A 27,559-nucleotide genomic window follows, 5' to 3' on the forward strand; every position below is an offset into this window, starting at 1 on the left:
GCATTCGTTAAAGATGATATCTGTGAATATATTTTATGGCTTGAGTTGATTTTTAAATACTGTGTAATTTTTGGAGCTGTTGAAAGTTAGGTGTTCAATAAAGAAATCTAAATTAAAATAAAAGTTAACTTCTGGTAAAGGCAATGAGAATGATTGTTATTTTTTAAATTCTTTGTGAAAACTGTAATGTACTTATTCTAAGTGCTGAAAACTTTATTTGTGTAGTGCTTGGGAAGCTTGAAGGCTGAGAACAGTGTTGGAACATACACACATACATGCATGTGTTGTATATATGTATAAAATTATGAACAAAAAAATGAGACTGATATGTTTCAAAAATTCAAAGGACTTATTAAGGGTGAGTTTTACTGGTTCTTATTAAGCAAGGATGTGTTTTTATTTCATGTGGAAAACACTCTGTTGTACTTGCTATTTTTGCTTTCTCAGATTGCAAAATTACGCCAGCAGTTGCAGAGAAGTAAACACAGCAGTCGGCATCATCGAGATAAAGAAAGACAGTCTCCATTTCATGGCAACCATGCAGCTATTAACCAGTGTCAGGTAAGAGTACCAATACCACAAAATCCAGAAAAGGAATTTGTTGTCTTTCTGGTGATTTGTTATTTCATTGGTAATTGTTTAGGACAAAAATGCTCAAAAATATATTTGAAACAGTGATTTAAATGCTGAATCACAGTCTTTATAGAAAAACAGAATATTAAGTTGACAAAATGATATTTTCTTCTAGTGACCTAAGATATGACTTGTAGGAGACATAGCTACTTATCTATTTTGGTTTACCATGTTTGTCTTTATCAGTTCAATATATTGGAGGCAGAATGATACAGAGAATTGAGTATTGGGTATGGAACGGGCCCTGGCTGAATAATTTATCCTTTCTAAGTCTCAGTTTCCTCATGTGAAGATGGGGATAATAATACCTGTCTCAGGCGGGGAACGTCACACACCGGGGCCTGTTGTGGGCTGGGGTGATGGGGGAGGGATAGCATTAGAAGAAATAGCTAATGTAAATGACAAGTTAATGGGTGCAGCAAACCAACAGGGCACATGTGTACATATGTAACAAACCTGCATGTTGTGCACATGTACCCTAGAACTTAAAGTATAATAAAAAAAAAAAAAGTAAAAAAAAAAAACAAACCTGGCTCATAGAAGTCTTTTGATAGAGACAAACCTTTATCTGCTTTGATTTTTTAGTAGAGCCCATGAACTGCTCTTGATGGCTCATCCGACCAAGGAGCACTTTCCTTTAACTGAATTGAAATTGGATGAAATCTCTTGGCAAGGAGAAAGCAAGTTCATTTCAGGTCCTTCAGGATCTTTCAAGTTCCAGAATTGAAGCTTTGGGAATGTGGAAGGCTAGATTCAATTTTCCATGTTAACAGTAAGGTAGCAGCAGGGCCTGGAAGGTAGAAGGAAACTAGAAGGCTAGTTTCTGTGACTCTCAGATTGCTTTATAATACTGGAGTTGGCAAACTGTGGCCTTGGAGCCAAGAATGTCCCACCATGTGTTCCTGTAAATAAGGTTTTATTAGACAACAGTCACTCTTATTTTTTATGTGTTGTCTATGGCTCCTTTTCATGCTATAAAAATATACAATTGACTCTCTGTATCTTCAGGTTTTGCATTTATGGATTCAACCAACCATGGATCAAACATATTTGAGAAAAAATAGAATATGTATAAATATAAATATATTTTTTAATATAATTTAAAATAAAAATAAAAAAATACAGTATAACAACTATTTGCATAGTATTTACATTGTATTAGGTATTATAAGTAATCTAGAGATTATTTAAAATATACCGGAGGATGTTCCTAAATCATATGCAGTTACCACACCATTTTATATCAGAGACTTGAGCATCTGTGGATTTTGGTATTTGCAGGGGGTCCTGTCCTGGAACCAATCTTCTGAAATTGAGTAGTTGAAAAACAGACTGTCTGGTTCACAAAGCCTAAAACACTTACTGTTTGGCCATTTACAGAGAAGGCATGCCAACCCCGTTTATAGTTTGGTAGTGTCTGATGTTTGTTAAATATATAGATTGTTTGCAATGGAAAGTATGAGTAAAGGCATAGAATTTTTCAAACTGATTTTGCCCCAAAATATTAATACTTGGGTCAAATTTGATTTCACAGATTTATAGGGATTTGTTTGTTTTGAGACAGGGTCTTGCTCTATCGCCCAGGCTGGAGTACAGTGGGGTGATCACAGCTCACTACAGCCTCGACTTCCTGGGTTTATGCGATCCTCCCACCTCAGCCTGCTGAGTAGATGAGACTACCTGTGTGCACCACCACGCCTGGCTAATATTTTAATTTTTTTTATTTTTATTTTTGTAGAGATGGATTCTGTCTGTGTTGCCCAGGCTGGTCTCTAACTCCTGGCTTCGAGTGCTTCTCCCACCTTAGCCTCTCTGAGTGTTGGAATTACAGGCATGAGCCACTATTCCCAGCCAAATTTATAGTTTGATTATAGTTTCCAGTAACTTGTTTCTGTATTTAAGATATTTTAATTAAAAATATGGTTATACATTAGTATTAGTGTATACTTAAAAACCTGTACAGACTAGATTTATTTCTGGAGAAATAGAAATTTTAAATTGACAAAATAAGAAATGAAAAATTTGTAAAGACTAATAACTTTTGTTAGCACCAAATCCTAGCCACTAGACCACCAGGGAAGCGCCAAGACTAATAACTTTTGAATTTGGAATATTAATTAAAAACCCAGTCTCACTCTCAAGAGGCTGAAGACCCAGATGATTTTACAGATGAATTTGCCAGCCTTCCCCTTCCTCTCATTCATTCCTAAATGAATGGTATATGTTTCTAAAAAATAAGGCCACTTTTTACTCCTAGTCCATATTTTTACTCCAAGTAGAATAGGGATTAGGATGGAATTTTATTGAATTAGGTGGCTAGTTTTAGGACTTCAGAAGTTTCTGAAGTGATTATTTTTAAAACTTGCTTTAAAACTAACAGTTTTAAAGTGGTTATTCAAATTTTCATTTTTGTCTTCGTGCAAGTTGAATTTAATAAAGATTATTGGAATTTACTTGAAATTTCTATTTAATTTAAAAACATTTCCTTGCAGAGACGGTAAGGGCAAGAAAATAGAGAAACTTGAAAAATAATTTATCTAGTTTGAGTTTTGTACACTTGACACATCAAGCGTTTTAACTATTTCTCTTGTTTTATTTAGTGTTAACAGCCAACCACAAGTCAGGCACATGTGCATCATGTTAGTAATGACAGTAGAACTCATGTTTAATTGAAACTCAGGCTGGACGGGCGTGGTGGATCACCTGAGGTCAGGAGTTCGAGACTAGCCTGGCCAACATGGCGAAACCACACCTCTACTAAAAATTAAAAAATTGGCCAGGCTGGCAGGTGCCTGTAACCCCAGCTACTTGGGAGGCTGAGGCAAGAGACAGACTTGAAGCCAGGAGACAGAGGTTGCAGTGAGCCGAGATCGTGCCACTGCACTCCAGCCTGGGTGACAGAGTGAGACTCCATCTCAAAAAAAAATTTTTAAAAGAAACTCTTAGGCTGTAAACATGAAAATAATTTCTATTAAGTTATTGTTTTGGTGGATTCTCTATCTAGTGGAGAAAAGTGCCACACGATACATGCGTACTTTTGAGGCCATTCATCAGCCCATAAAATATTTATTAATCATTTTGGCCTGTGACTGTATTACTCATTAGGGGATGTGGTGATAAAGAAATATTGTCTGTCCTCACCAGTTCTCATATTAAAGAGATAGGAGTGAACAGTTAATTATAACACTGTATAATGAATGTGTTGATAGGGAGAATTCAGAGTGTAACAGAAGATGTGTTTATTTGGAACAGGATGGAGTCATCTAGAAAGACTTCTCAGAGAAAGTGGTGTCTATCTGATTCCTGAAAGATAAGTATGAGGTGGAAAAAGTCATGTCTCCAGATAGGAGTAGTGGTAAGAGATTAGGCTGGAGAAGTAAATGGCAGCCAAACCTGAAAGTCTCCATGTTCACTTGTTAACACATTTAGACTTCAACCTAGGGACACCAGGGAGCTATTTTTTTAAATGCAGGATATGGATATGTGACCATTTTATAATGGTCATTATGGGGTCCGATATAGAATGAATTGGGAAGGGACAAGATTAGAAGTAGGGAAGTAGTTTAAGAATAGGATTTAGTGATCCAAGTAAGAAGTGATGGCCTCCAGTAGGGTAGAAACTTTCAAACTGCTGAGAACAGACAAACTTGAGTGATATTTAGAAGGTGAGAATTAATAGTTGAATTCTATTAAAAGTGCTTACCACGGTAAGCATTTGGATATATTATTGGCATTTAATCCTCATCTTTAAGGTGGGGTTTGTTAGTCTCTCCATTTTATAGACAAGAACGTCAGGGCCCAGAGAGGTCAGGTATATTGTTTAAGGTCACATGAGACAGCCAGAATTCTAACCTAGGCATTCTAACCTCAGAGTCTGAGGTTTTTAAACTCTGTGCTAGCTGATGGTTGATGAGATTTGAGAAAAATAGAGATGAAAGTTAAGGATGATGCCAATTTTAACTTTTAAAATATGATTTAAGGCCAGCCGTGGTGGCTCACGTCTGTAATCCCAGCATTTTGGGAGGCTGAGGCGGGTGGATTGCTTGAGCCCAGGAATTTGAGACCAGCCTGGGCAACATGGCAAAACCCCCTCTCTACTAAAAACACAAAAATAAGCCAGGCATGGTGCTGCGTGCCTATAACCCAAGCTATCAGGAGGCTGAGGCACGAGAACAGCTTGAACCTGGGAGGTGGAGGTTGCAGTGAGCTGAGATGGCACCACTGCACTCCAGCCGGGGGCGGTAGAGTGAGACTCGTTCTCTAAATAAATAAATAAACAAACAATGAAAACATAAAATAAAAAATGAAATAGGATTTTAAAAGTTTATCTACCTACCTCAACACCATATATAAAAGTAACTCAGAATGCGTCAAGGACCCTAAGTGTAAGAGCTAAACCTGAAAGCTCTTAGAATATATAGTCATAACATTTGTGACATTGCATTGGGCAATGGCTTCTTAGAAATGACACCAAAAGCACAAGCAAGAAAAGAAGAAGTAGATAAATTGTACTTCATCAAAATTAAAAATTTGTGATTCTAAGGACATCATCAAGAATGTGAAAAGATAACCCACAGAATAGGATAACCCACAAATCATGTATCTGATAAGGCATTTGTATCTAAACTACGTAAAGAACTCTTGCAACTCAATAATTTAACAAAAACATTTAAAAATGGGCATAGGATCTGAACAGAGAGTTCTCCAAGGAAGATGTACAAATAGCCAATAAGCACGTGAAAAAGATGCTCAGTAGAATTTGTCAATAGGGAAATGCAATTCAGAACTCCAGTGAAATACCACTTCATATGCATTAGAATGCTGTAATTTAAAAGACAGATAGGCTGGGCGCGGTGGCTCAAGCCTGTAATCCCTGCACTTTGGGAGGCCTAGATGGGCGGATCATGAGGTCAGGAGATCGAGACCATCCTGGCTAACATGGTGAAACCCTGTCTCTACTAAAAAATACAAAAAACTAGCCGGGCGCGGTGGCGGGCGCCTGTAGTCCCGGCTACTAGGGAGGCTGAGGCAGGAGAATCGCTTGAACCCGGGAGGCGGAGCTTGCAGTGAGCTGAGATCTGGCCACTGCACTCCGGCCTGGGCGACAGAGCGAGACTCCATCAAAAAAAAAAAAAGAAAAAAAAAAAAGACAGATAAGTGTTAGGGAAGGATGTGGAGAAACTGGAACTTTCATATATACATATAAACTTTTATTTATTTTTAATTAATTAATTTGTTTTTGGATGGAGTCTCGCACTGTCACCTGTACTGGAGTGCAGTGGCGCGATCTCAGCCCACTGTAACCTCTGCCCCCTGGGGTCAAGCGATTCTCCTGCCTTAGCCTCTTGAGTAGCTGGGATTACAGGCACCCACCACCATGGTGCCTGGCTAATTTTTTGAATTTTTAATAAAGATGGGGTTTTACTGTGTTGGCCAGGCTGGTCTCGTACTCCTGACCTCGTGATCCTACCCCCTCGGCTCCGAAAGTGCTGGGATTACAGGCATGAGCCGTTGCACCGGCCTATTTTTTTTTTTTTTGGGAGACAGAAGTTTCACTCTTTTTGCCCAGGCTGGAGTGCAATGGCATGATCTTGGCTCATTGCAACCCCTGGCTACCAGGTTCAAGTGATTCTCCTGCCTCAGCCTCCTGAGTAGCTGGGATTACAGGCGTATGCTACCACTCCTGGCTAATTTTGTATTTTTAGTAGAGACGGGGTTTTACCATGTTGGCTGGGTTGGCCTCGAACTCCTGACCTCAGGTGATCCACCTGCCTCTGCCTCCCAAAGTACTGGGATTACAGGCGTGAGCCACCACGCCTGGCCTATTTTTTATTTTATTTTATTTTTTTGTATTTATAGTAGAGACGGGGTTTCACCTTGTTGGCCAGGCTGGTCTCAAACTCCTGGCCTCAGGTGAGCCACCTGCCTCAGCTTCCCAAGTGCTGGGATTACAGGCCTGAGCCACTGCGCCTGGCTGTAACTTTGATACATTAATGGTAGGAATGTAAAATGGTACAGTTGCTTTGGAGAATAGTGTGGCAGTTCCTCAAAAGACTAAACGTGGAATTGCCAAATGGCCCAGCACTTCCTCTCCTAGGTATATACCCAAGAGAATTGAAAACATATGTCCACATAAAAACTTGTACATGTATGTTAATGGGAGCATTATTCATAATTGCCAAAATGTAGGAAAAACTCAGTCTATCAGCTGATAAAAGGGTAAATAAAATGTGGTATATCCATATGGTGGAATTTTATTTGATCATAAAAAAGAATGGAGTACCAATACATGCGACAACATGGGTGAACCTTGAAAACATTACACTGGCCAGGCATGGTGGCTCATGCCCATAATCCCAGCACTTTGGGAAGCCAAGTTGGGCAGATCACTTGAGGTCAGGAGTTTGAAACCACCCTGGCCAACATGGTGAAACCCCATCTCTACTAAAAATACCAAAAAATTAGCTGGGCGTGGTGGCACGTGCCTGTAGTCTCAGCTACTCGGGAGGCTGTCCCAGGAGAATCACCTGAACCTGGGTGGCAGAGGTTGTAGTGAGCTGAGATCACGCCACTGCACCGTAGCCTGGGTGACAGAGCGAGACTCCATCTCAATAAATTAAAAAAACAAACAAAAAAAGAAAACATGCTAGTAAAAAACAAAAAGACACAAAAGAGCACATAACATATGATTCCATTCTTAGGAAATACCCAAAACAGGCAAACCCATAGAGATAGAGAATAGACTGGTGGTTGTGTAGGGCTGGGAAAGTTTGGGAGAAATGATGAGCGACTGCTAATGAGGGGCCGCTTTTGGTATGATTTGAAAATAGATTGCAGTGATGGTCACACAACTCTGTTCAATACCATTAAAAAAACAAAGTTAGCTGGGTGTGGTGGTACCCATTGTAGTCCCAGCTACTAGGGAGGCTGAGGTGGGGATATTACTTGAGCCCAGGAGTTCAAGACCAGCCTAGGCAACATAATGAGACCCTGTCTCTTAAAAACAGCAACAACAAAAACCCCATAGTTGTACAACTTAAATGGGTGAATTGTATGGTATTATATATTGTATTTTAGTAAAGCTGTTAAAGAAATGTCAACAACATGAAAAACATAAATATATAAAATACAAATACAGTTGTCTGGAAATAAATTATTACTTATTAAATTAAGTAAGTAAATTAAATTAGATGCTTAAAAAGAACCAAAAAAGTAAACAGGGAGGTTATTTAACTGTACTCTCAGGTCAGACTGTTTGACTTGAAGTCTGAGTCCTGCTGCTTGCTCGAGGTGTGAAGTGCTCATTTTCTCTGCATAGTAGTGTTATCTGTTTGTTGTGTTGTCCAGAGGCTTAAATGGGATAAAATGTTATAAAACTCTTTATGCGATCTAAGCACAGTAATTTCTCAATGTCTTAGGCCATTTGAGGTAGCACCTGAATGTAAAAGATGTCAACAATTTCTTGTTAAACTTTTTAAAGCTTTTATTATTACAAAAGTACTCACGAGCTCATTATAGAAATTTTAGAAACTAAGAAAAGTCGAATAGAAAAATTATCTCCAAAGAATTTTTTTTTAATGAAATAGGAAAAATTCCAAAGACTCACCTTCTAAAAGAGAGCTGTATTCCTATATCTCTCTCCCCTTTTCCTGACATTTTTTCTTTTAAGTGTTTTTTCTTCGCATTCCTCATTGAGAGCATATCATATATTAGATTACACTGCCTTTTTGTATTTAACATGGAACATTGTTTGTGAGTATTACAAATGCTTCATTTTTGCTGTCTTAGGTTCTGTAGAACATTTTCCTAGTTATGGTTATTTAGTTGGGTCCATTTTGTGTGTATGTGCACTTAAAGCTTTTTCAATATTTCTTTTCTCAGGATAAGTTTTTATATTATTCTATTAGGAAGCTTGAGTGTTTGTGGGATTCTTTGTTTTTCTGAGACTTTTTACAAGTTACTACAGTATTTTGTTTGGATTTCACGATATGCAGAAGATGATTTTTACTGGGAAATTAATCTCTTAACAATGGAGGGACAATATTGCTCTTAGGATAGTGGTATAGTGTACAGCTACTAGTTAACAAAAGATCATTTTTCTTGGGCTTACAGTTAGAAAAGAATTCTTACATACTTTTCTGCATGTTTTTTCCCCCTGGAAATTCAGGGGAGATTATTCATGAGGAAAAATGAATACTGCCAGGTTTCTTAAAGGATAGCGTCTTTCACATTTCAAAGGTTTCCCCAAATGACAAAACCCTCAGATGCCTAAATGAAATTGTCTCATTAGAAAATATAGCCAACACGTTTCAGAATTATTTGATTGAGTGTTAAGAGTCTGATGTTAGTAACAAGAATGGGAGATGTCAGCATCTTCACAGTCACATAAACTAACTTTGAGGTGAGAATTTTAAAAGTGTGTGGGTGTTTTCTGGCTGTTGCTATAGCATCAAACAAGAAAGCCCTCCCATAGTATTTTCTTATTTCTTCATCTGGGCTGAAGACACGTACTAGCCTAGGAGGGTTTGAGAGCCAAGAGACAGAGAGGTAGAAAAAGAGAGAAACTTAACTTTTCTCTGAGGAATGGAAGGTGCATTGTGATTTGAAAATGAAAATTACTGCCCTACACTAAAATCTTGGGATGTCAGTCCAAAACAGTGCAGGAGTTTATTTTAATTTTTAAAATTTTTTTTTGCCATTTCAAAATTGAGAGAATAGGTACTCCTGCTATGACCTTTATTACAAAATGTAACTGCAGCTTGGAAGAGCTGTAAAGGTAGATACCAAATGAGAGGACAGTGATTGCTGGAGGACAGAAATGAAGTAACAGTGACAGGACATTAAGAATCAAGGCCACATGGTGGTCTCGAATCAAAAGCCCTTAAGATAGGAAAGCTTTTTTTCAGGTGCTTACTAATTTTTTTTTTACCATTCTAAACAACATTTTTCGGCTGGGCGCAGTGCAGTGGCTTACGCCTATAATCCCAGCACTTTGGGAGGTTGAGGCAGATGGATCACTTGAGCCCAGGAGTTTGAGACCAGCCTGGGCAACATGGTGAAACCCTGTCTCATCAAAATATACAAAAAATTAGCCGGGTGTGGTGGCATGCACCTGTAGTCCCAACTACACTGGAGGCTGAGGTGGGAGAATCACTTGAGCCAGGGAAATCAAGGCTTCAGTGAGCCATGATTGCCCCTACTGCACTCCAGCCTGGACGACCGAGGGAGACCCTGCTTCAGTCCCTGAATCAGCAATCAGCCAGTCATCAGTTTTCACCTTCCTTTGGTTGTATTAGGGTTTCTGGCTTATTTTTCTCTCATGAAACTCTGTTGAACTGCTGTATAGACCTTTCTCCATCCTACTTGCCTGTCAAAGCACATTTTCATTAAAAAAAAAAAAAAAACAACAAAAAAAACCGCTATATCTCTCTCCCCTACTCAGCTACTGCTTATCACCAGTGTACCACAGATGAGCCAATGCTAAGCTGCTGATGGGGCTTGTGGGAAGTGAGGGGAGTTGTTGGCTTTTAACATTAAAACGAAAAGAGTCAAAAACAGGAACTCTAGAAGACGGGAAGCTGACTGGGCTAGTTAATCAGCTGACTTCATCTATAACAGGTACACCTAAATTTTAAGATATACCTAAATAATATGTGGACTGAATTAAAAAAAAATTCTTCCCACATTTTATTATTTACTTCAGCATATAACTGTCTCTAGGAAAGGACCTGAAGAGACAGTATTAGGCAGGTAAAGATATGACCCTGTCAGCTTTTTCCTCTGTTTTTTTCAATTATCGTATAATAAAATGGACGTTTGATTGTACAATATCATGAATTTTAACATGTATGTAGATTATGCCACCACCAGCATAGTCAAGAAAAAACATTCCCTCGTTCTCTTCCTTTGTACATCCTTCCCCCATCCCTAATCTCTTGTAAGTGCTGCTCTGTTCTCCATCACTCTAGCCCTGTCTTTTTGAGAATGTCATATGAATTGAATCATACAGTATGCAATTGTTTGAGACTATCTTCTTTCACTCAACGATGGTGCCTTTGCATTTCCTCTAAGTAGTTGTGTATATCAATAGTTTAATTTTTATTTTATTTTATTTTTTTTGAGACGGAGTCCCGCTCTATAGTCTAGACTGGAGTGCAGTGGTGTGGTCTCGGCTCACAGCAGCCTCTATCTCCTGGGTTCTAGCAGTTTTCCCTCCTCAGCCTCCTGAGTAGCTGGTAACAGGCACACACCACGATGGCCAGCTAATTTTTGTATTTTTCATAGAGACGAGGATTCACTATGTTGGCCAGGCTGGTCTTGAACTCCTGACCTCAGGTGATCTGCCCATCTCGACCTCCCAAAGTGCTGGGATTATAGGCATGAACCACCGTGCCCAGCCAGTTTATTCCTTTTAGTTGCTAAATAGTATTCCATTACATGGATTTCCCACAATGTAGCTATTGATATTAAATTCTTGTTGAAGGACATCTCATCTTGATTTTAATTTTCATTACCCTAACGAACATCTTTTCATATGGTTATTTGCCATCTGTGTATTCTGTTTGGTGAAGTGTCTATTCATGCCCATTTTAAAATTTGGTTGTTTGTTGTTACTGAGTTTTGAGAACTTATTAGACATTCTGGATAAAAGTCCTTTGTTGGGTAAGTTACAAATACTTTTTCCCAGTCTCAACTTGTCTTTTGTTCTCTTACTGTCTTTCACAGAGCAAACATACAAAAATTTTTTGGCAGTATATTATAATTATTTTCTTTTATGGGGATGACTTTTGGTGTCATACCTAAGGTAGTCTTTAAAGAAACAACTTTCAGAATTGAATCAGAACAACTTACTTATAATTATCACAGTAGATCACAAGACTTCATTTTTCTCTCAACTCAAGTTTGTGGAAGTGAGGACATCTTTAGGGAAATGGAGAATTTGTATTTTAAAAAAAAAGGCATCAATTCAGACCATCTTAAATAAATATATTTCTGAATTATCTAAGATTAGTGAAGTACTCATTTTAGAAACTTTCTGATTATCAAAGGATAGGAAACTACTTTTAGGAGAATTGAAAATTTCAAAAAATAAGAATGAAGAATCACATACTCTCACTGTATAGGGATAACTTTTCAATATTTGGGGGCATTTTAAACTTGGTAGGATGTAAGTTTAGTCCTGATTCTGTGACCCTAGGTTATTAGCTTCTCAGAGTCTCACTTTTACAATGTAAAATGGGGGTAGTAACTACCTATTTTTATAGAGAGAGCTTTTGTAAAAGTAAATAAAATAATGTATATAAAATGCTTAGAACAATGCCTAGCACATATTAAGTGCTTAATAAGTGCTACCTATTTTATAAAACAAAATGGAGCTTCAATCTTTTTATAAAACCTTATGTTGGCCAGGTGTGGTGGCTCACACCTGTAATTCCAGCACTTTGGGAAGCTGAGGTGGGTGGATCACTTGAAGTCAGGAGTTCGAGACCAGCCTGGCCAATATGGTAAAAACCCTGTCTGTATTAAAAATACAAAAATTATCCGGGCATGTTGGCACATACCTGTAATCCCAGCTACTCAGGAAACTGAGGCAGGAGAATTGCTTGAACCTAGGAGGTAGAGGTTGCAGTGAGCCGAGATCATGCCACTGCGCGCTAGCCTGGCTGACAGAGTGAGACTCTGTCTCAAAACAACAACAACAAAAATCCCCATATGTTCTGTTGTTTTCTTTGCCCCTAACTTTGAATGTTAAATTTTGTTAACATTGTTGAGATTGTCCAAAGCATCATTTTTAATGGTCCTGTGGTGTATCATATTATGGATATTCTATGCTTTTCTGTGCCCACTTTCTTCCTTTCCTTTTCCTTTTCCCTTCCCTTCCCTCCCCCCCCCTCCCCCCCCCCCCTCTCCCTTTCTGTCTTTCTGTCTGTCTGTCTTCCTGCCCTCCCCTCCCCTCCATCCCTCAGTCCCTCCCTTCCTTCCTAGGGTCTCACTCTGTCACCCAGGCTAGAATGGAGTGACCATGGCTCACTGCAGCCTCAACCTCCTGGGTGCAAGTGATCCTCCCACCTCAGCCTCCCAAGAAGCTGGGACTACAGGTGTGTGCCAGCATGCTCGGTTGATATTTAAAATTTTTTATAGAGACTGGATCTCCCTATGTTGCCCAGCCTGGTCTCGAAGTCTGGCCTTTAAGCAATCCTCCCTCGGACTCAGCCTCCCAAAGTCCTGGAATTACAGGTGTGAACCACTGTGTCTGGCCTGTCTATTGTTAATCATTGTAATTTTTCCATTTTTCATTAATATATACCATTGAGATGAACAGTGAATAATTTGTCATCCCCAAATGGTTTTTCAGATTAAAAGACAACAAATTTAAAATCAAATATTTAGGTTGGGCATGGTGACTCACACCTGTAATCTCAGCACTTTGGGAGGCCAAGGTGGGCAGATCACTTGAGGTCAGGAGTTTGAGACCAGCCTGGCCAACATGGTGAAACCCCGTCTCTACTAAAAATACAAAATATTAGCTGGGCGCGGTGGCGGGCGCCTGTGGTCCTGGCTACTCAGGAGGCTGAGGCAGGAGAATGGCGTGAATCCGGGAGGCGGAGCTTGCAGTGAGCCGAGATTGCACCACTGTACTCCAGCCTGGGCGGCAGAGCGAGACTCCGTTTCAAAAAAAAAAAAAAAAAAAATCCCAGAATTATCAGAGCGTGGTGGCAGATGCCTTTAATCCCAGCTACTCGGGAGGGTGAGACATGAGAATCACTTGAACCTGTGAGGCGGAGGTTGCAGTGAGCCAAGATCACACTACAGCACTTCAGGCTGGGGAACAGAATGAGACTCTGCTTCAAAAAAAAAAAAAAAAAAAAATTAGGTATTTAATTTTTATCATGACTAACACTTTAGTAATAAAAGATCTAATATATAGTTATTGAATTCTAGAATATAGTTGGTGCTTTGCATTATTACTTTATATAGTGTATTTGTGCTTATTTTATAGTTTATGGAACAAGATTTAGTATATTAAGCCATTTTTGCATCTTAACTAGCTGCTGCCTAATTATTACAGGAAAGAAGTATGGAAGTTCAGGTATTATAATTGGTTTTGGTACATATTCTCTAACCTTTAGATCGTCTGTAGCTATTGAGCCATATATGACATTCTTTTACCTTGCAGTGAATGTCATAGCTTGTTCATATTGGGGAAGTTGTATGTGGAAGTCATATTGCTTGCAGCTAGATAATTTAATGGCTATGGAGGTCATTTGATTGTACCTGCTTTAACATTTTTCTAGCTACAAAAGAATCATATGATTACATTGATGGAAAAAAAAAAAAAGCCCCTGGGAAATGTCCATTTATGTTAGAAATACTCAAGAACATTAAAATAAGGAAAACTTTCTTAATATGATCACACACATACACACACCTCTCTTTACCTTAAGATTCCATGCTATTAATGAGAGTGGGGAAATATGAGAGACACTTCCATTAAGATCAGGAACAAGGCAAGGATTTTTACCATCCCTCCTTCTGTTTACGTTGTACAAGTGGTATTAACTAATACAGTTAGAAAAGAGAAGTCAGGCCATTAGAACTGGTGATGAAGGCCGGGCGCAGTGGCTCACGCCTTCATCCCAGCACTTTGGGAGGCCAAGGCAGGCAGATCGCGAGGTCAGGAGATCAAGACAATCCTAGTCAACATGGTGAAACCCCGTCTCTACTAAAATACAAAGAATTAGCCGGGCGTGGTGGTGCGTGTCTGTAGTCCCAGCTACTCAGGAGGCTGAGGCAGGGAAATCATTGAACCTGGGAGGTGGAGGTTGCAGTGAGCCAGATCATGCCACTGCACTCCAGCCTGGTGACAGAGCAAGACTCTGTCTCAAAAAAAAAAAAAAAAAAAAAAAGAATTGGTGATGAAGAAATAAAACTCCCTTTCAGATAATATGATAGTATATCTAGTGTATCTGGAAAACCTCCAAGAATCAATAAAATCAATGAAAAATTTTTGTATGGTTGCAGTCCATAGCATTAACAAGCTAAAATCAATACCATTTATATATACAAACATCAACCAGCTCTACTGTAAAAATCCCAATTTATAGTAGCAGCAGAAACAACTAAATACTTAAGAATGAAATTAATAAGTACTACACAATCTACATGGGGAAAATTAAAAACACTTCTGAAAGATACAAAGTAGACCTGTACAAATGTAAAATGTGTTATTCTTGGATAGGATGAGTTAATATAATACTTTCTAATTTAATTCATAAATTTAACACCATCCCAATAAAAATATTAGTAAGCTTTTTGACAGCATTAGAAAAGTTGCTACTAAAAAAAACTTGCTACCTAAAGCTCATAGGGAAAAGTATATATGTGAGTATAACCAGGAAAGCTGTGAAAAGGAAAAACTGAGGGCAGCTAGCCTTACTAGATATCAAAACATACTATAAAGCCTTTACAAGTGAAGCAATGTGCTACTGGTACATGAATTGACAAATTGTTCAGAGGAATAGACTAGAAAGCCCAAAAATTGACTCAGGTACATACAGAAATTTACTGTATGGTAAAGGCATCTCAAATCACTGGTCAGCGATGAACTTTTGAATTACTAGCACTGGGACAAGTCGTAGCCATTTATAAAAAGAATTAGGCCACACCATATACAAAAACAACCTCTCAATGGATTAAGGATCTAAATGTAAACAACAAAACCATATATTAGAAGACATTACTGAATTCTTCTGTAATCTCAGCAAAAAATAAAAAAGATTTCTATGACTCAAAATTCATAATCAGCAAAAGGTTGATAAGTTTAATTATATCAACATTTTTGTATGGCAGAAAACATTATAAACCAAGTGTAAAAACTGAAAAAAACAAAATATTCACAACATACACCACAGACACAAAGGGCTAATAACCCTAATATAAAGAACTCTCAAAAACTGAGACAGTTGCTGCTACCAGTGCATGCATGCACCCTCCAGTGGCATAAGGATGGCCCTTGCCTGCCACCAGCCCCCACAAGCACCTCTTGGGAATCTGAGGATTGGCCCATGCAGCCTGCTGCTGCCACTCAATCACACAAACCAGCCGGGGGCCTGGAGACCGACCTACTCAGTCCACCACTGCTACTGCACTGCCAACACCACACACACTGCCCAAAGTCCTGAGGACACACCTGCCCAGCCTACCACTGGCACCTGAGCATGCCACATGGAAGCCCAAGGACCAGCTTACCCAGACCCACCAATACTGGTGCTTGTGTGTGCCACCCAGGGGTCTAAGGACCAGCACATCGGGCCCACTGCCACCACTGCTGATGCCTGAGGAGTAGCCTGGCTAGTATTCCTGTACCCTGCAAAGCCTTACCACAGCCTTCACTGACAACTCCAGCCTAAGCTGCTGAGAAACTCAGAGACACCACTGTTACTGATTATGGCCAAAGAAATCATACAGAGACTACACTACTGCACCCACCCAGAATCAAAGACAAAGCTACCCAAGCAATGCAACAGATAAATCTATAGGAAAAAGACTTTCCCTCTGAAAGCCAATTCAAAAAATTGGAGGAAGTGACTGTTATACTAAATGTACAGGTATTAATATAAGGATACAAGAAAAGTAGAAAAGCAGGGAACCATGACACCTCCAAAGGAGCCCAATAATTCTTCAGTAACAGATCCCAAAGAAAAGGAAATGGGTGAAATTCCTGAAAAACAGTTTAAAATAGTTATATCAAAGAAACTCAGTGACATACAAGAGAACACAGATAAATGATACAAAGAATCAGGAAAATGATTTCTTATTTGAATGAGTAGTTGAATAAAAGAGATAAAAGAGATAGATTAAAAAGAACCAAACAAATCATGGAGCTGAAGAAATCAAAGAATGAAATAAAAATTCAGTTGAGAACTTCAGCAATATACTAGATCAAGCAGAAGAAAGAATTTCTGAACTTGCAGACAGGTCTTGTGAAACAATCCAGTCAAACAAATAAGAATAAAAACGGATGACAAAGCCTATGTGACATACAGGAAGCAAAAAGCAATCAAGTATTTGAGTTTCGAGAGGTCCGGAAGAAGAGATGGTCAAAGGCATTGAAAACCTATTGAGTGAAGTAAGAGCTGAAAACTTCCTCAGTCTTACAAGAGATATGGACATACAGATACAGCAAGCTCAAAGATCCCCAAATAGTTTTAACCCAAAAAGGTCTTCTCCAAGCCATATTATAGTCAACTGTCAAAAGTCAAAGACAGAATTCCAAAAACAAGAGAAAAGTGTCAAGTCACATGTAAGAGAATCCCCATCTGTCTTAGTTCATTTGTGTTTCTGTAAAAGAATACCCAAGGCTGGGTAATTTATAAAGGTAAGGGTTTTATTTGGCTTGTGGTTCTGTAGACTGTACTGAACCTCAGACTGCATCCACTCATGGCAGAAGGCGAAGGGGAGCCAGTGTGTGCAGAGATAACACGTCAAGTGAGGAAACAAGAGAGATAGAGGGGTGGTGCCAGACTCTTTTTAACCACCAGCTATTGTAGGAACTAATGGAGTGAATTTACTTCTTCCCTAGAGAAGGTATTAATCTGTTCATGAGAAACGTGCCTCCATGTCCCAGACACTTCCAATTAAGCCCCACCTTCAATATTGTACATCAGATTTCAACATGAGGTTTGGAGGAACAAATATCCCAATGATAGCACCGTCAGACTAATAGTAAGTTTTACAGCCAAAACTTTACAGGCCAGGAAAGAATGGGATGATATATTTTAAGTGCTGAAAGAAAAAAGACTGCTAGCCAAAAATATTTTACCCAGGAATAATGTCCTTCAAAAATGAAGGAGAGTTGGCTGGGTGCGGTGGCTCACACTTGTAATCCCAGCACTTTGGAAGGGCAAGGCAGGCGGATCACCTGAGATCAGGAGTTTGAGATCAGCCTGGCCAACATGGCAAAACCCCATCTCTACTAAAAATACAAAAAAAAAAAAAAAAAAAAATTAGCTGGGCATGGTGGCAGGTGCCTGTAATCCCAGCTACTTGGGAGTCTGAGACAAGAGAATCACTTGAAACCAGGAGGCAGAGGTTTCAGTGAGCTGAGATTGCACCACTGCTGATGGAGCTGAGACTCCATCCTGAGTGACAGAGTGAGACTGTGTCTCAAAAAAAAAAAAAAAAAAAAGAGAGGGCGGGTATGGTGGCTCACGCCTGTAATCCTAGCACTTTGGGAGGCTGAGGCAGGCAGATCACTTGTGGTCAGCAATTCAAGACCAGCCTGGCAAACATGATGAAACCCCATCTCTACTAAAAATACAAAAATTAACCAGGCATGGTGCTGCATTCCTGCAGTCCCAGCTACTCAGGTGGCTGAGGCATGAGAATCTCTTGAACCAAGGAGGCAGAGGTTGCAGTGAGTGGAGATTGTGCCATTGCACTCCATCTTGAGTGACAGTGAGACTCTGTGTCAAAAAAGAAAAAAAGACAAAATAAGCCTTTTCCAGACAGGCAAGAACTTAGGGAATTAATTACCACTAGGTCAGCCCTACAAGGAATATTTAAGCAAGTCCTACATCTGGAAATGAAAGGAGGGTATCTACCATTATGAAAACACACAGACATAAAATTCACTGGTTGAGCAGACATAAATGAGAAAGAGAAAGTCAAATATTATCACTACAAGAATCCCACCACATGTAAAGGTAAACAATAAAAGAGGAAGAAAGGAACAAAGAATATACAAAACAATCCAAAAACAATTTAAGTGACTGACAGGAGTAAGTTCTCACCTATCAATAACAACCTTGAATGTAAATGGCTTTAATTAGAAGATGTAGACTGGCTGAATGGGTAATAAAATAAGAACCATTAGTATGCTGCCTGCAAGAAACTCACTTCCCCTGTAAAAACACGTATTGATTGAAAGTGAAGGGATGGAAAAGGCTTATTCATGCAAATGGAAACCAAAATTATGCAGGATTAGCTGTATTTATATCACACAAAATAGACATCGAGTCAAAAAACAAAAAGACAAAGTTATTATATGTAATGATAAAGGGATCAATTCAGCAAGAGGATGTAACAATTGTAAATATATATGCACCCTACACCAGAGCACCTAGTATATAATGCAAACAGCGTTAGAGCTTAAAGAGAGAAATAGACCCCAATGCAATAATAGTTGGAGACTTCAAGACCTCACTTTCAGCATCAGATCATCTATATAGAAAGTCAAGAAAGAAACATTGCACTTAATCTGCACTGTAGATCAAATTGAACTAATAGACATTTACAGAATTTTTCTTCCATTAGCTACAGAATACACATACACATATCAGCACATGGAACGTTCTCCACGATAGACCATATATTAGGCCACAAAACATATCTCAACAAATTTTTAAATATTGAAATTATCAAGATCTTCTCATACCACAGACTAGAACTAGAAATCAGTAACGAGGAAATTTGGAAACTGTACAGATACGTGGAAGTTAAACAACATGCTCCTGAATGACCATTGGGTCAATGAAGAAATTAAGGAAATAAAAAAAAATTTCTTGAAGCAAATGAAAATGGAATTACAATGTACCAAAACCTATGAGATAACAGTATATTGCTAAGAGGAAAGTATATACCAACAAATGCCTACATTAAAAAAAAGATTTCAGATAAACAATCTGAAGAGTGTACCTCAAGGAACTAGAAAAGCAAGAACAAACCAAACCTAAAATTATTAGAAGAAAGATTATTAAAGATAAGTATGAACAACTGTACACTAATAAACTGGGAAACCTAGAGGAAATGGGTAATTTCATTGACACATACAGCCTACAAATATTGAACCAGGAAAAGGTAGCAAACCTGAACAAACCATGTTACTGGTTATGAGATTGAATCAGCAATACAAATTGTCCCAACAAAGAGGCAAAGGACTGAATGGTTTTACTGTTGAATTTTAACAGACATAAAATAGAACTAACACTAATTCTTCTCAAACTATTACAAACAATTATAGAGGAAGGAGTTTCTCCTAACTCATTTTATGAGGACAGCATTACCCTGTGCCAAAACCAGACACTGGCACAACCACCACCCCTGGGGGTGGCGGGGGAAGTGCGGGGGGAAACCACTATGGGGCAGTATCCCTATTGAACATAGATGCAAAAATCCTGAGCAAAATACTGGCAAACCAAATCTAACAACACGTCAAAAAGGTAATTTAACACGATTAAGTGGGATTTATTCCAGTGATGCAAAGATGGTTCAACATAGACAAATCAATAAATGTGATACATCACATTAACAGAATGAAGGACTTAAACCATATGATCATTTTAATAGACACAGAAAAACCATGTGATAAAATTCAGCCTGGTCAACATAGACAAATCAATAAATGTGATACATCACATCAACAGAATGAAGGACAAAACCCAACAATCATTTTAATAGATACAGAAAAACCATGTGATAAAATTCAGCATCCCTCCATGACAAAAACTCTCAACAAATTAGGCATAGAAGGAAAATACCTTGATGTAATAAAAGCAATAGGTGACAAACCCACAGCTAAATTGTACCGAATGGAGGAAAGCAGTAAGTCTTTCCTCTAAGAACTGAAACACGACAAGGATGTCCATTTTTACTAGTTACTCAGTGTAGTACTGGAGGTCCTAGCCAGAGCAGCCAGGCAAGAGAAAGAAAATACATCCAAACTGGAAGACAGGAAGTCAAATTTTTCTTTACAGATGACATGATCTTATATATAGAAAAACCTACCCATTCCAGTTTATCTGTACGTAAAGTAAGAACCAAAAGACTCTACAAAAAAATCACAAAACTGACAAATGAATTTAGTAAAGTTGCTGGATACAACATCAATATATAAAAATGAGTAGTGTTTCTATACACTAATAATGAACTAGCTAAAAAAGAAATCAAGAAAGCAATTCAGTTTACAATGGCTAAAAAAGAACAACAAAAAACCCCGAGAATAAATTTAATCAGGGAAATGAAAGATACCTACAACAAAAACTGCAAACACTAATGAAAGAAATTGAAGAGGACACAAATGGAAAGATGTCCTATGTTCATAAGAAGAATTCATGTTATTAAAATGACCATACTATCCAAAGCAATCTGTAGATTCATTGCAATTAAAATATTAATTGTTTATATTAAAATACCAATGGCATTCTTCACAGAAATAGAAGAAACAATCATAAGATTTGAATGGAACCACAAAAGACCCCAAATAGAGCAATACAAAGCAAAAAGAATGAAGCCAGAGGCGTCATACTATCTGACTTCAAAAATGTCACACAAAGCTATAGTAATCCAAACAACATGGATCCACAGAACAGAATAAATAACCCAGAAATAAATTCATGCATTTATAGCCAGCTCATTTTTGACAGAAGTTCTAAGAACATCCACTGGAGGAAAGAACATCTTCAATAAATAGTGCTGGGAAAACTGACTTATGCAGAAGGATAAAAGTGGACCATTATCTCTTACCACATATAAAAATCAACCTAAAATGGATTAAAGCCTTAAAGGTGAGAGCCGAAACTACAAAACTCCTGGAAGAAAACATAGGGGAAATGTTTCAGCTCATTGGTCTAGGCAAAGATTTTATGGCTAGGACTACAAAGGCCTAGGTAATGAAAAATATATACAAATGAGACTACGTTAAATTTAAAAGCTTCTCTACAGCAAAGGAAACAACAGAGTGAAGAGAAAGCCTGTTGAATGGAGGAAAATATTTGCAAAGTGTTCATCCAACAAGGAACTAACATTGAGAATCTTCAAGGAACTCAATAGCAAAAAAAAAAAAAAATGCCATTAAAAAGTGGGCAATCTGACTAGACATTTCTCAAAAGAAGACACAGATTAAATGTCTGACTAGACATTTCTCGAAAGAAGACGTAGATTAAATGGCCAACAGATATATAAAAAAAATGTTCACCTTCACTAGTCATCGAGGAAATGCAAATCAAATCCATAATGAGATATCACCTCACCCCTGTTAGAATGGCTATTATCAAAAAGACAAAAAATAACATATCAAAGGGATACCCTGCACTCACATGTTTATCGTAGCCACTCTCAGTAGCCAGTGTATGGAATCAACCTAAGTGCCCATCAACAGTTGAATGAATAAAGAAAAATGTAGTGTGTTTGTGTATACATGTATATACATAACTGATCAGTGTTTCATTGTGTACACACACACACACACACACACACACACAGTGTAGTACTGGAGATCCGAGATGGGCAACCTGAGTACCCACCAACAGTTGAATGAATAAAGAAAAATGTGTGTGTGTGTATACATGTGTATAAAGACTGATTAGTATCCCATTGTGTGTGTGTGTACAATGGAATACTAATCAGTCTTAAAATGAATAAAATTCTGTCATTTGCAGCAACATGAATTAGAACTGAAGGTCACGTTAAGTGAAATAAGCCAGGCATAGAAAGATAAATATCACACTTTCACACTCGTAGGTAGAAGCTAAAAAAATTGATCTCATGGAGGTAGAGAGTAGAAGGATGGATACCAAAGGCTGGGAAGGGCCGGGGTCACGCGGGGTGGGAGGTCATGAATGAAAAGAGGTTGGTTAATGGATACCGATATGTAGTCAGATAGAAGGAATAAGTTCTAGTGTTCGATAGCACAGTAGAGTGACTGTGGTTAACAATAATTTATTGTATATATCATTAACTATGAGAGAAGATTTGAAATGTTCCCAGCACAAAGAAATGTTTAAGTTTATGGATATTCTGAATACCCTGATTTGATCATTATACATTATATGCATGTATCAAAATATCACACATACCACATAAATATGTACAATTATTATGTATCCAAAAAACTGAGGGACAGATGACTAAAAACCCAATAAAAGGGTGAACGGACATTGTCAAGAAATATATAGAAATGAACCTTAAAGGCGGGGCACAGTGGCTCACATCTGTAATCCCAGCACTTTGGGAGGCCGAGGCGGGTGGATCATGAGGTCAGGAGATCGAGACCATCCTGGCTAACACGGTGAAACCCGTCTCTACTAAAAATACAAAAAATTATCTGGGGCCAGGCGCGGTGGCTCATGCCTGTAATCCCAGCACTTTGGGAGGCCGAGGCGGGCAGATCACAAGGTCAGGAGATCGAGACCATCCTGGCTAATACAGTGAAACCCCGTCTCTACTAAAAATACAAAAAATTAGCCAGGTGCTGTGGCGGGTGCCTGTAGTCCCAGCTACTCGGGAGGCTGAGGCAGGAGTGGCGTGAACCTGGGAGGCGGGCTTGCAGTGAGCTGAGATCACACCACTGCACTCTAGCCTGGATGACAGAGCGAGACTCCGTCTCAAAAAAAAAAAAAAAAACAGCTGGGCCTGGTGACACGTGCCTGTAGTCCCAGCTACTTGGGAGGCTGAGGCAGGAGAATTGCTTGAACCCAGCAGGCAGAGGTTGCAGTGAGCTGAGATCGCGCCACTGCACTCCAGCCTGGGTGACAGAGGGAGACTCCTCCTCAAAAAAAAAAAAAAAAAGAAAAAAAGAAGTGACCTTTAAATATACTTTGAAAAAATCATGCTTTAAATAATGAGAATTAAAATACAATATCAATGTATACAGTGTAAACAGTTTATATGTAAACACTATGAAGAGGTTTTTCAAGTCAGTAAGAAAAAAACAGATAATATTCCTTGCTACAAAATGGACAAATGACTGGCTATCATTTTAAAAATTTACTTTCATTTATGTTCTACAATATAGAAACTAAAGGAATGAGAGCACTTGTAGTTAATGAAACTTAGCAAAGGTTTAGAAAAAATAAATCCAGTTTAGAGAGTTTCATGAAACGTATATATTCATACAGTGCAGATAAAAATGTGAGGAGTAAAAATATTTTACTGTTCGGTTTGGCATTATGAATCAAAGCCCTGAAAAATCTTCCCTATCCTTTGTGTCCCCCCAGAAAAATAGCTCCCCCACCCCAGGAATTTATTCTAAGGAAGTGTTTATGTATGTGTGCAAATAATTGTCTAAGAGGATGTTCATGGCAGTATGGTTCTGTAATAGTGAAAAATTGAGAACTATTTGTTTAATAGAGCATTGATTTCTTATGTAATGCACTCACAAAATGAAATACTCTGCACCTATAAAAATGATTTGGTTAAACGTTTTAAAGCATAGAGATAGGTTACAGGTCTGGCATGATGTTAAAAAAAAAAAACCACTGGGTTCAGAATGCTACGTACAATATGTTTCTGGTTAAAAGTGTTTATGTATATAGAAGAAAGAGGACTAGATAGAAGAGTTTTTATAAAATTATTAATAGTTGTTATCTCTGGTGATTGATATCTATTTCTTTCTTCACTGAATATTTTTTTACTTTTGCAATAAAGAAAACAGTGCCAATCCAGGCACAGTGACTCATGCTTGTAATCCCTGCACTTTGGGAGGTCAAGGCTGGGAGGATCACTTGAGGCCAGGAGTTCGAGATCAGCCTGGGCAACATAGTGAGCCTCTGTCTCTAATTATATTTTTAAAATTATTTAAATAAAAAAGAGTAAACAGTGAAGTTAAAAATAGTTTCTCAGGGCAAACTTTTTATGGACATATTCAAGTTCTCTGGATCACTATATCTCTGGCTTATGTTTAAGTATGTTCTTAAGTCTATTGAAAACTGTAGAAATAAGAAAAACTAGAGGTGAGTGTATTAGTCTCCTCAGGCTGCCGTAACAAAATATTATACATAGACTAGGTGACTTTACACAACAGAAATTTATCTTCCAGTTCTGGAGACTCTTAAGTCCAAGATCCAGGTGTCAGCAGAGTTGGTATGTAGTTGAGTGTTCTCCCCTTAGGTTGGAGACAGCTCCCTTCTTGCTGTGTGCTTATATGAACTTTTCTTTGTGTGCATGGAAATGGAAGGGGTCTCTCTGGTGTCCTGTTGGACCAGGGCTGCCCTTCCATATGACCTAATTTAAACTTTACTGCTGACTGGGCGCAGTGGCTCATGTTTGTAATCTCAGCACTTTGGGAGGCTGAAGCCGTCTGATTGCTTGAGCCCAGGAGTTTGAGACCAGCCTGGGAAACATGGTAAAACCCTGTCTCTACCAAAACAGTACAAAAATTAGCCAGGCATGGTGGCGTGTGCCTGTAATCCCAGCTACGCAGGAGGCTGAGGTAGGAGGATCACCTGAGGCCAGGAGGCAGAGGTTGTAGTGAGCCAAGCTCATGCCACTGCACTCCAGCCTGGGCAACAAGGTGAGACCCTGTCTCAAACAACAACAACAAAACAAACCTCAACTACTGCCTTAGGTGCCTCATGTCCGAATACAGCCACATGGGCAGTTAGGGCTCCAACATAGGATGTTGGGGGGGATGCACACATCCGTATACCAGCCTTGTTGAATAAGCATCTTGTATGTTTTGGGCTCTCTGCTTGGCAGTGGCACTAAAGAGATTAATAAGACATAGTTTCTCTCCTCAGGTTAATTGTACAAAAATAATCCAAAAGAAAAAAATACCAACTCTGTCCCTAGGTGTAGCTTGCTTCTGATATTTTGGGGAAATACTCTTTTTTCTGGGTGAAATATAAATATGTGTGTGTATGTTTTATATGCATGTATTGGCTTTTGGTTGAATAAACATTAAGGGGCAAAAGAAACGTGTTCTTTTAACTTGCTGCTTTTGTGAAATGTCTGGGGTATATGAAACTTTTGTTCCAGTAGGTAGAACAGAAAATGTTGAGAAATTAGGTATGGGAGTTTCTCTGTGCACATATAATTTATGTTTATATTTGAGGAAAGGGAAAATCAAAAAGTGCATATAAGGACTAAACCCTTGAAGACATATAGGTCAAGCTTTAGTCCCATAATTTTCTGTTTGCAAATTTGCAAAATTATTTTATAATTCACCTTCTAAAAATTGCGTCTTTCTTTACAGATCATCTATGTTACTTGAAGTTTATGACTCAGCTGACTACTGCAGGTTATATCAGGAATTTGAGTTTTTATACCTGTGGAGTGTTAGTGAGTTAAAGTTTTATTGTCTGACCAGTAGTTGACTTGTGACATTGATTTGTGCTTTAGCCACCTGCTAAACTGTATATGGAGTTGTCACCACTTACGAAAGCTGAAAGGGTCTAACCAGGACAAGTGTTCACATCAAATGACTGAGAGAATAGATCTATGGATATGGCTAAGATCTTCCTCAAAAAAAATAGTTTTGAGGCTGGGCACAGTGGCTCACGCCTATAATCCCAGCACTTTGTGAGGCCTAGGTGGTGGATCACCTGAGGTCAAGAATTTGAGAAAAAAAAAATTTTTTTTTGAAAATTGTGTATCTGTGTGCCAAAGATCTACACTGTGGAGAATGGCTCAAAAATATAAGTTGAATTTTTATAAATTATATAAGTTTTCTCTATAAAACATTTATAGAACACCCAAACTTAAGATTTTTCTTTTCTTTGGTAGTGGATGCTGAGATTGGAAAAGGGATCAGAAAGAAGAGATGGAAGTAAAGGGAATAAGTAATGTAGAAGCTTGAGGCTGTGGGCAATGTGGGAACAGAGGGACTTATAAAAAGGGAAAAATTAGGAGACACTATATGTGAAAGAAAATAAGTGACAAAAAAATGTGAAAAGATAAAGAATTATTTTAATACATAATAGGGAAAATACAAAATAAAATTTGCAGCTACTGTTTTTTGAGCGTTCATGCTTTAGAGGCCAGGCACCATACCAGGTTTCCTGTCGTTTCATTCTTAAAGCCATGAGGCAGGTTTCTGTGTCCTGTGTGTTACATATGAGGACCCAACACTAACTGAGCAGTGGAGACATGCTCACTCAGTACTTCTGCATGGAGCTTCCCCTTGGCCTTTTTTAATCACAAATTTCTTGTGTTTGCTAAGGATTCTTGTACTATTATGCTCTTTCTTCTCTTCTTTTTTCTTTTCTCTTGCCTTCCTGCCCACCTGCCACCCCCTTTTTCTTTCTCTCTTTCTCTCTCCTTCCTTCCTTCCTTCCAGTTCTAAAGGGGAGCAGGAATAAAAGGAGAAATAGATATTTAACACTAAGTTCTGTATCACACAGCAAGGTTATCAGGGAATAAAACTAATGGTCATTGATTAGAGGCTCTCTTACCTTTGTCTTCTTGCCCACTTCTTCCTGAAAGAGGTTTTCCGAAGAAACTTTCCTAAATGAAGGATAGGTTAATCACCTTTCTTTGCTAGACAGTAGAAGAGTCTACAAGATGTTCATCTGGCACACTGTTGTTACTAGCTTTGGCGGATACCTCTGTTAATGCTTGTTTCATATTTTATTTTGAGTGTCTTATCAGGAAAAAAGTAATATCCTGTAATTATGTAATCAGATAGTTCTTTCCAAAAGTAATACTGTGACAATAAAAACATTTTTAATTTAAAAATCTCTATATATAGATTTTGGAAGTGGTTCTCTTAAATAAATAAATCATATCATGAAAATGGCCATACTGCCCAAAGTAATTTATAGATTCAGTGCTATTCCCATCAAATTACCATTGACATTCTTTACAGAATTAGAAAAAACTATTTTAAATTTCACATGGAATCAAAGAAGACCCTGTATAGCCAAGACAGTCCTAAGCAAAAAGTACAAAGCTGGAGGCATCACGCCATCTGACTTCAAACTATACTACAAGGCTACAGTAACCAAAACAGCATAGTACTGGTACCAAAAGAGACACATAGACCAATGGAGCAGGACAGAGACCTTATAAATAACACCACATATCTACAACTATCTGATCCTTGACAAACCTGACAGAAAAAAGCAATGGGGAAAGGATCTCCTATTCAGTAAATGGTGCTAGGAAAACTGGCTAGCCATATGCAGAAAACTGAAACTGGACCCCTTCCTTC

The 27,559-nt window shown here is 38.4% G+C and overlaps 1 protein-coding gene across 2 annotated transcripts in view; it reads left to right on the top strand.

Annotated features, from left to right (window-relative positions):
• FAM117B (family with sequence similarity 117 member B) overlaps positions 1-27,559 on the top strand; it is a 139,122-nt gene that overhangs the window by 92,507 nt on the left and 19,056 nt on the right. For both annotated transcript variants that reach the window (XM_021923890.2, XM_031651456.1), the window contains exon 4: positions 448-561. In XM_021923890.2, coding sequence (XP_021779582.2) covers positions 448-561 — 114 coding nt within the window. The remainder of the gene's footprint in view (positions 1-447; positions 562-27,559) is intronic.

The sequence above is a fragment of the Papio anubis genome, chromosome 10, assembly GCF_008728515.1.
Source record: "Papio anubis isolate 15944 chromosome 10, Panubis1.0, whole genome shotgun sequence".
Taxonomy (NCBI): domain Eukaryota; kingdom Metazoa; phylum Chordata; class Mammalia; order Primates; family Cercopithecidae; genus Papio; species Papio anubis.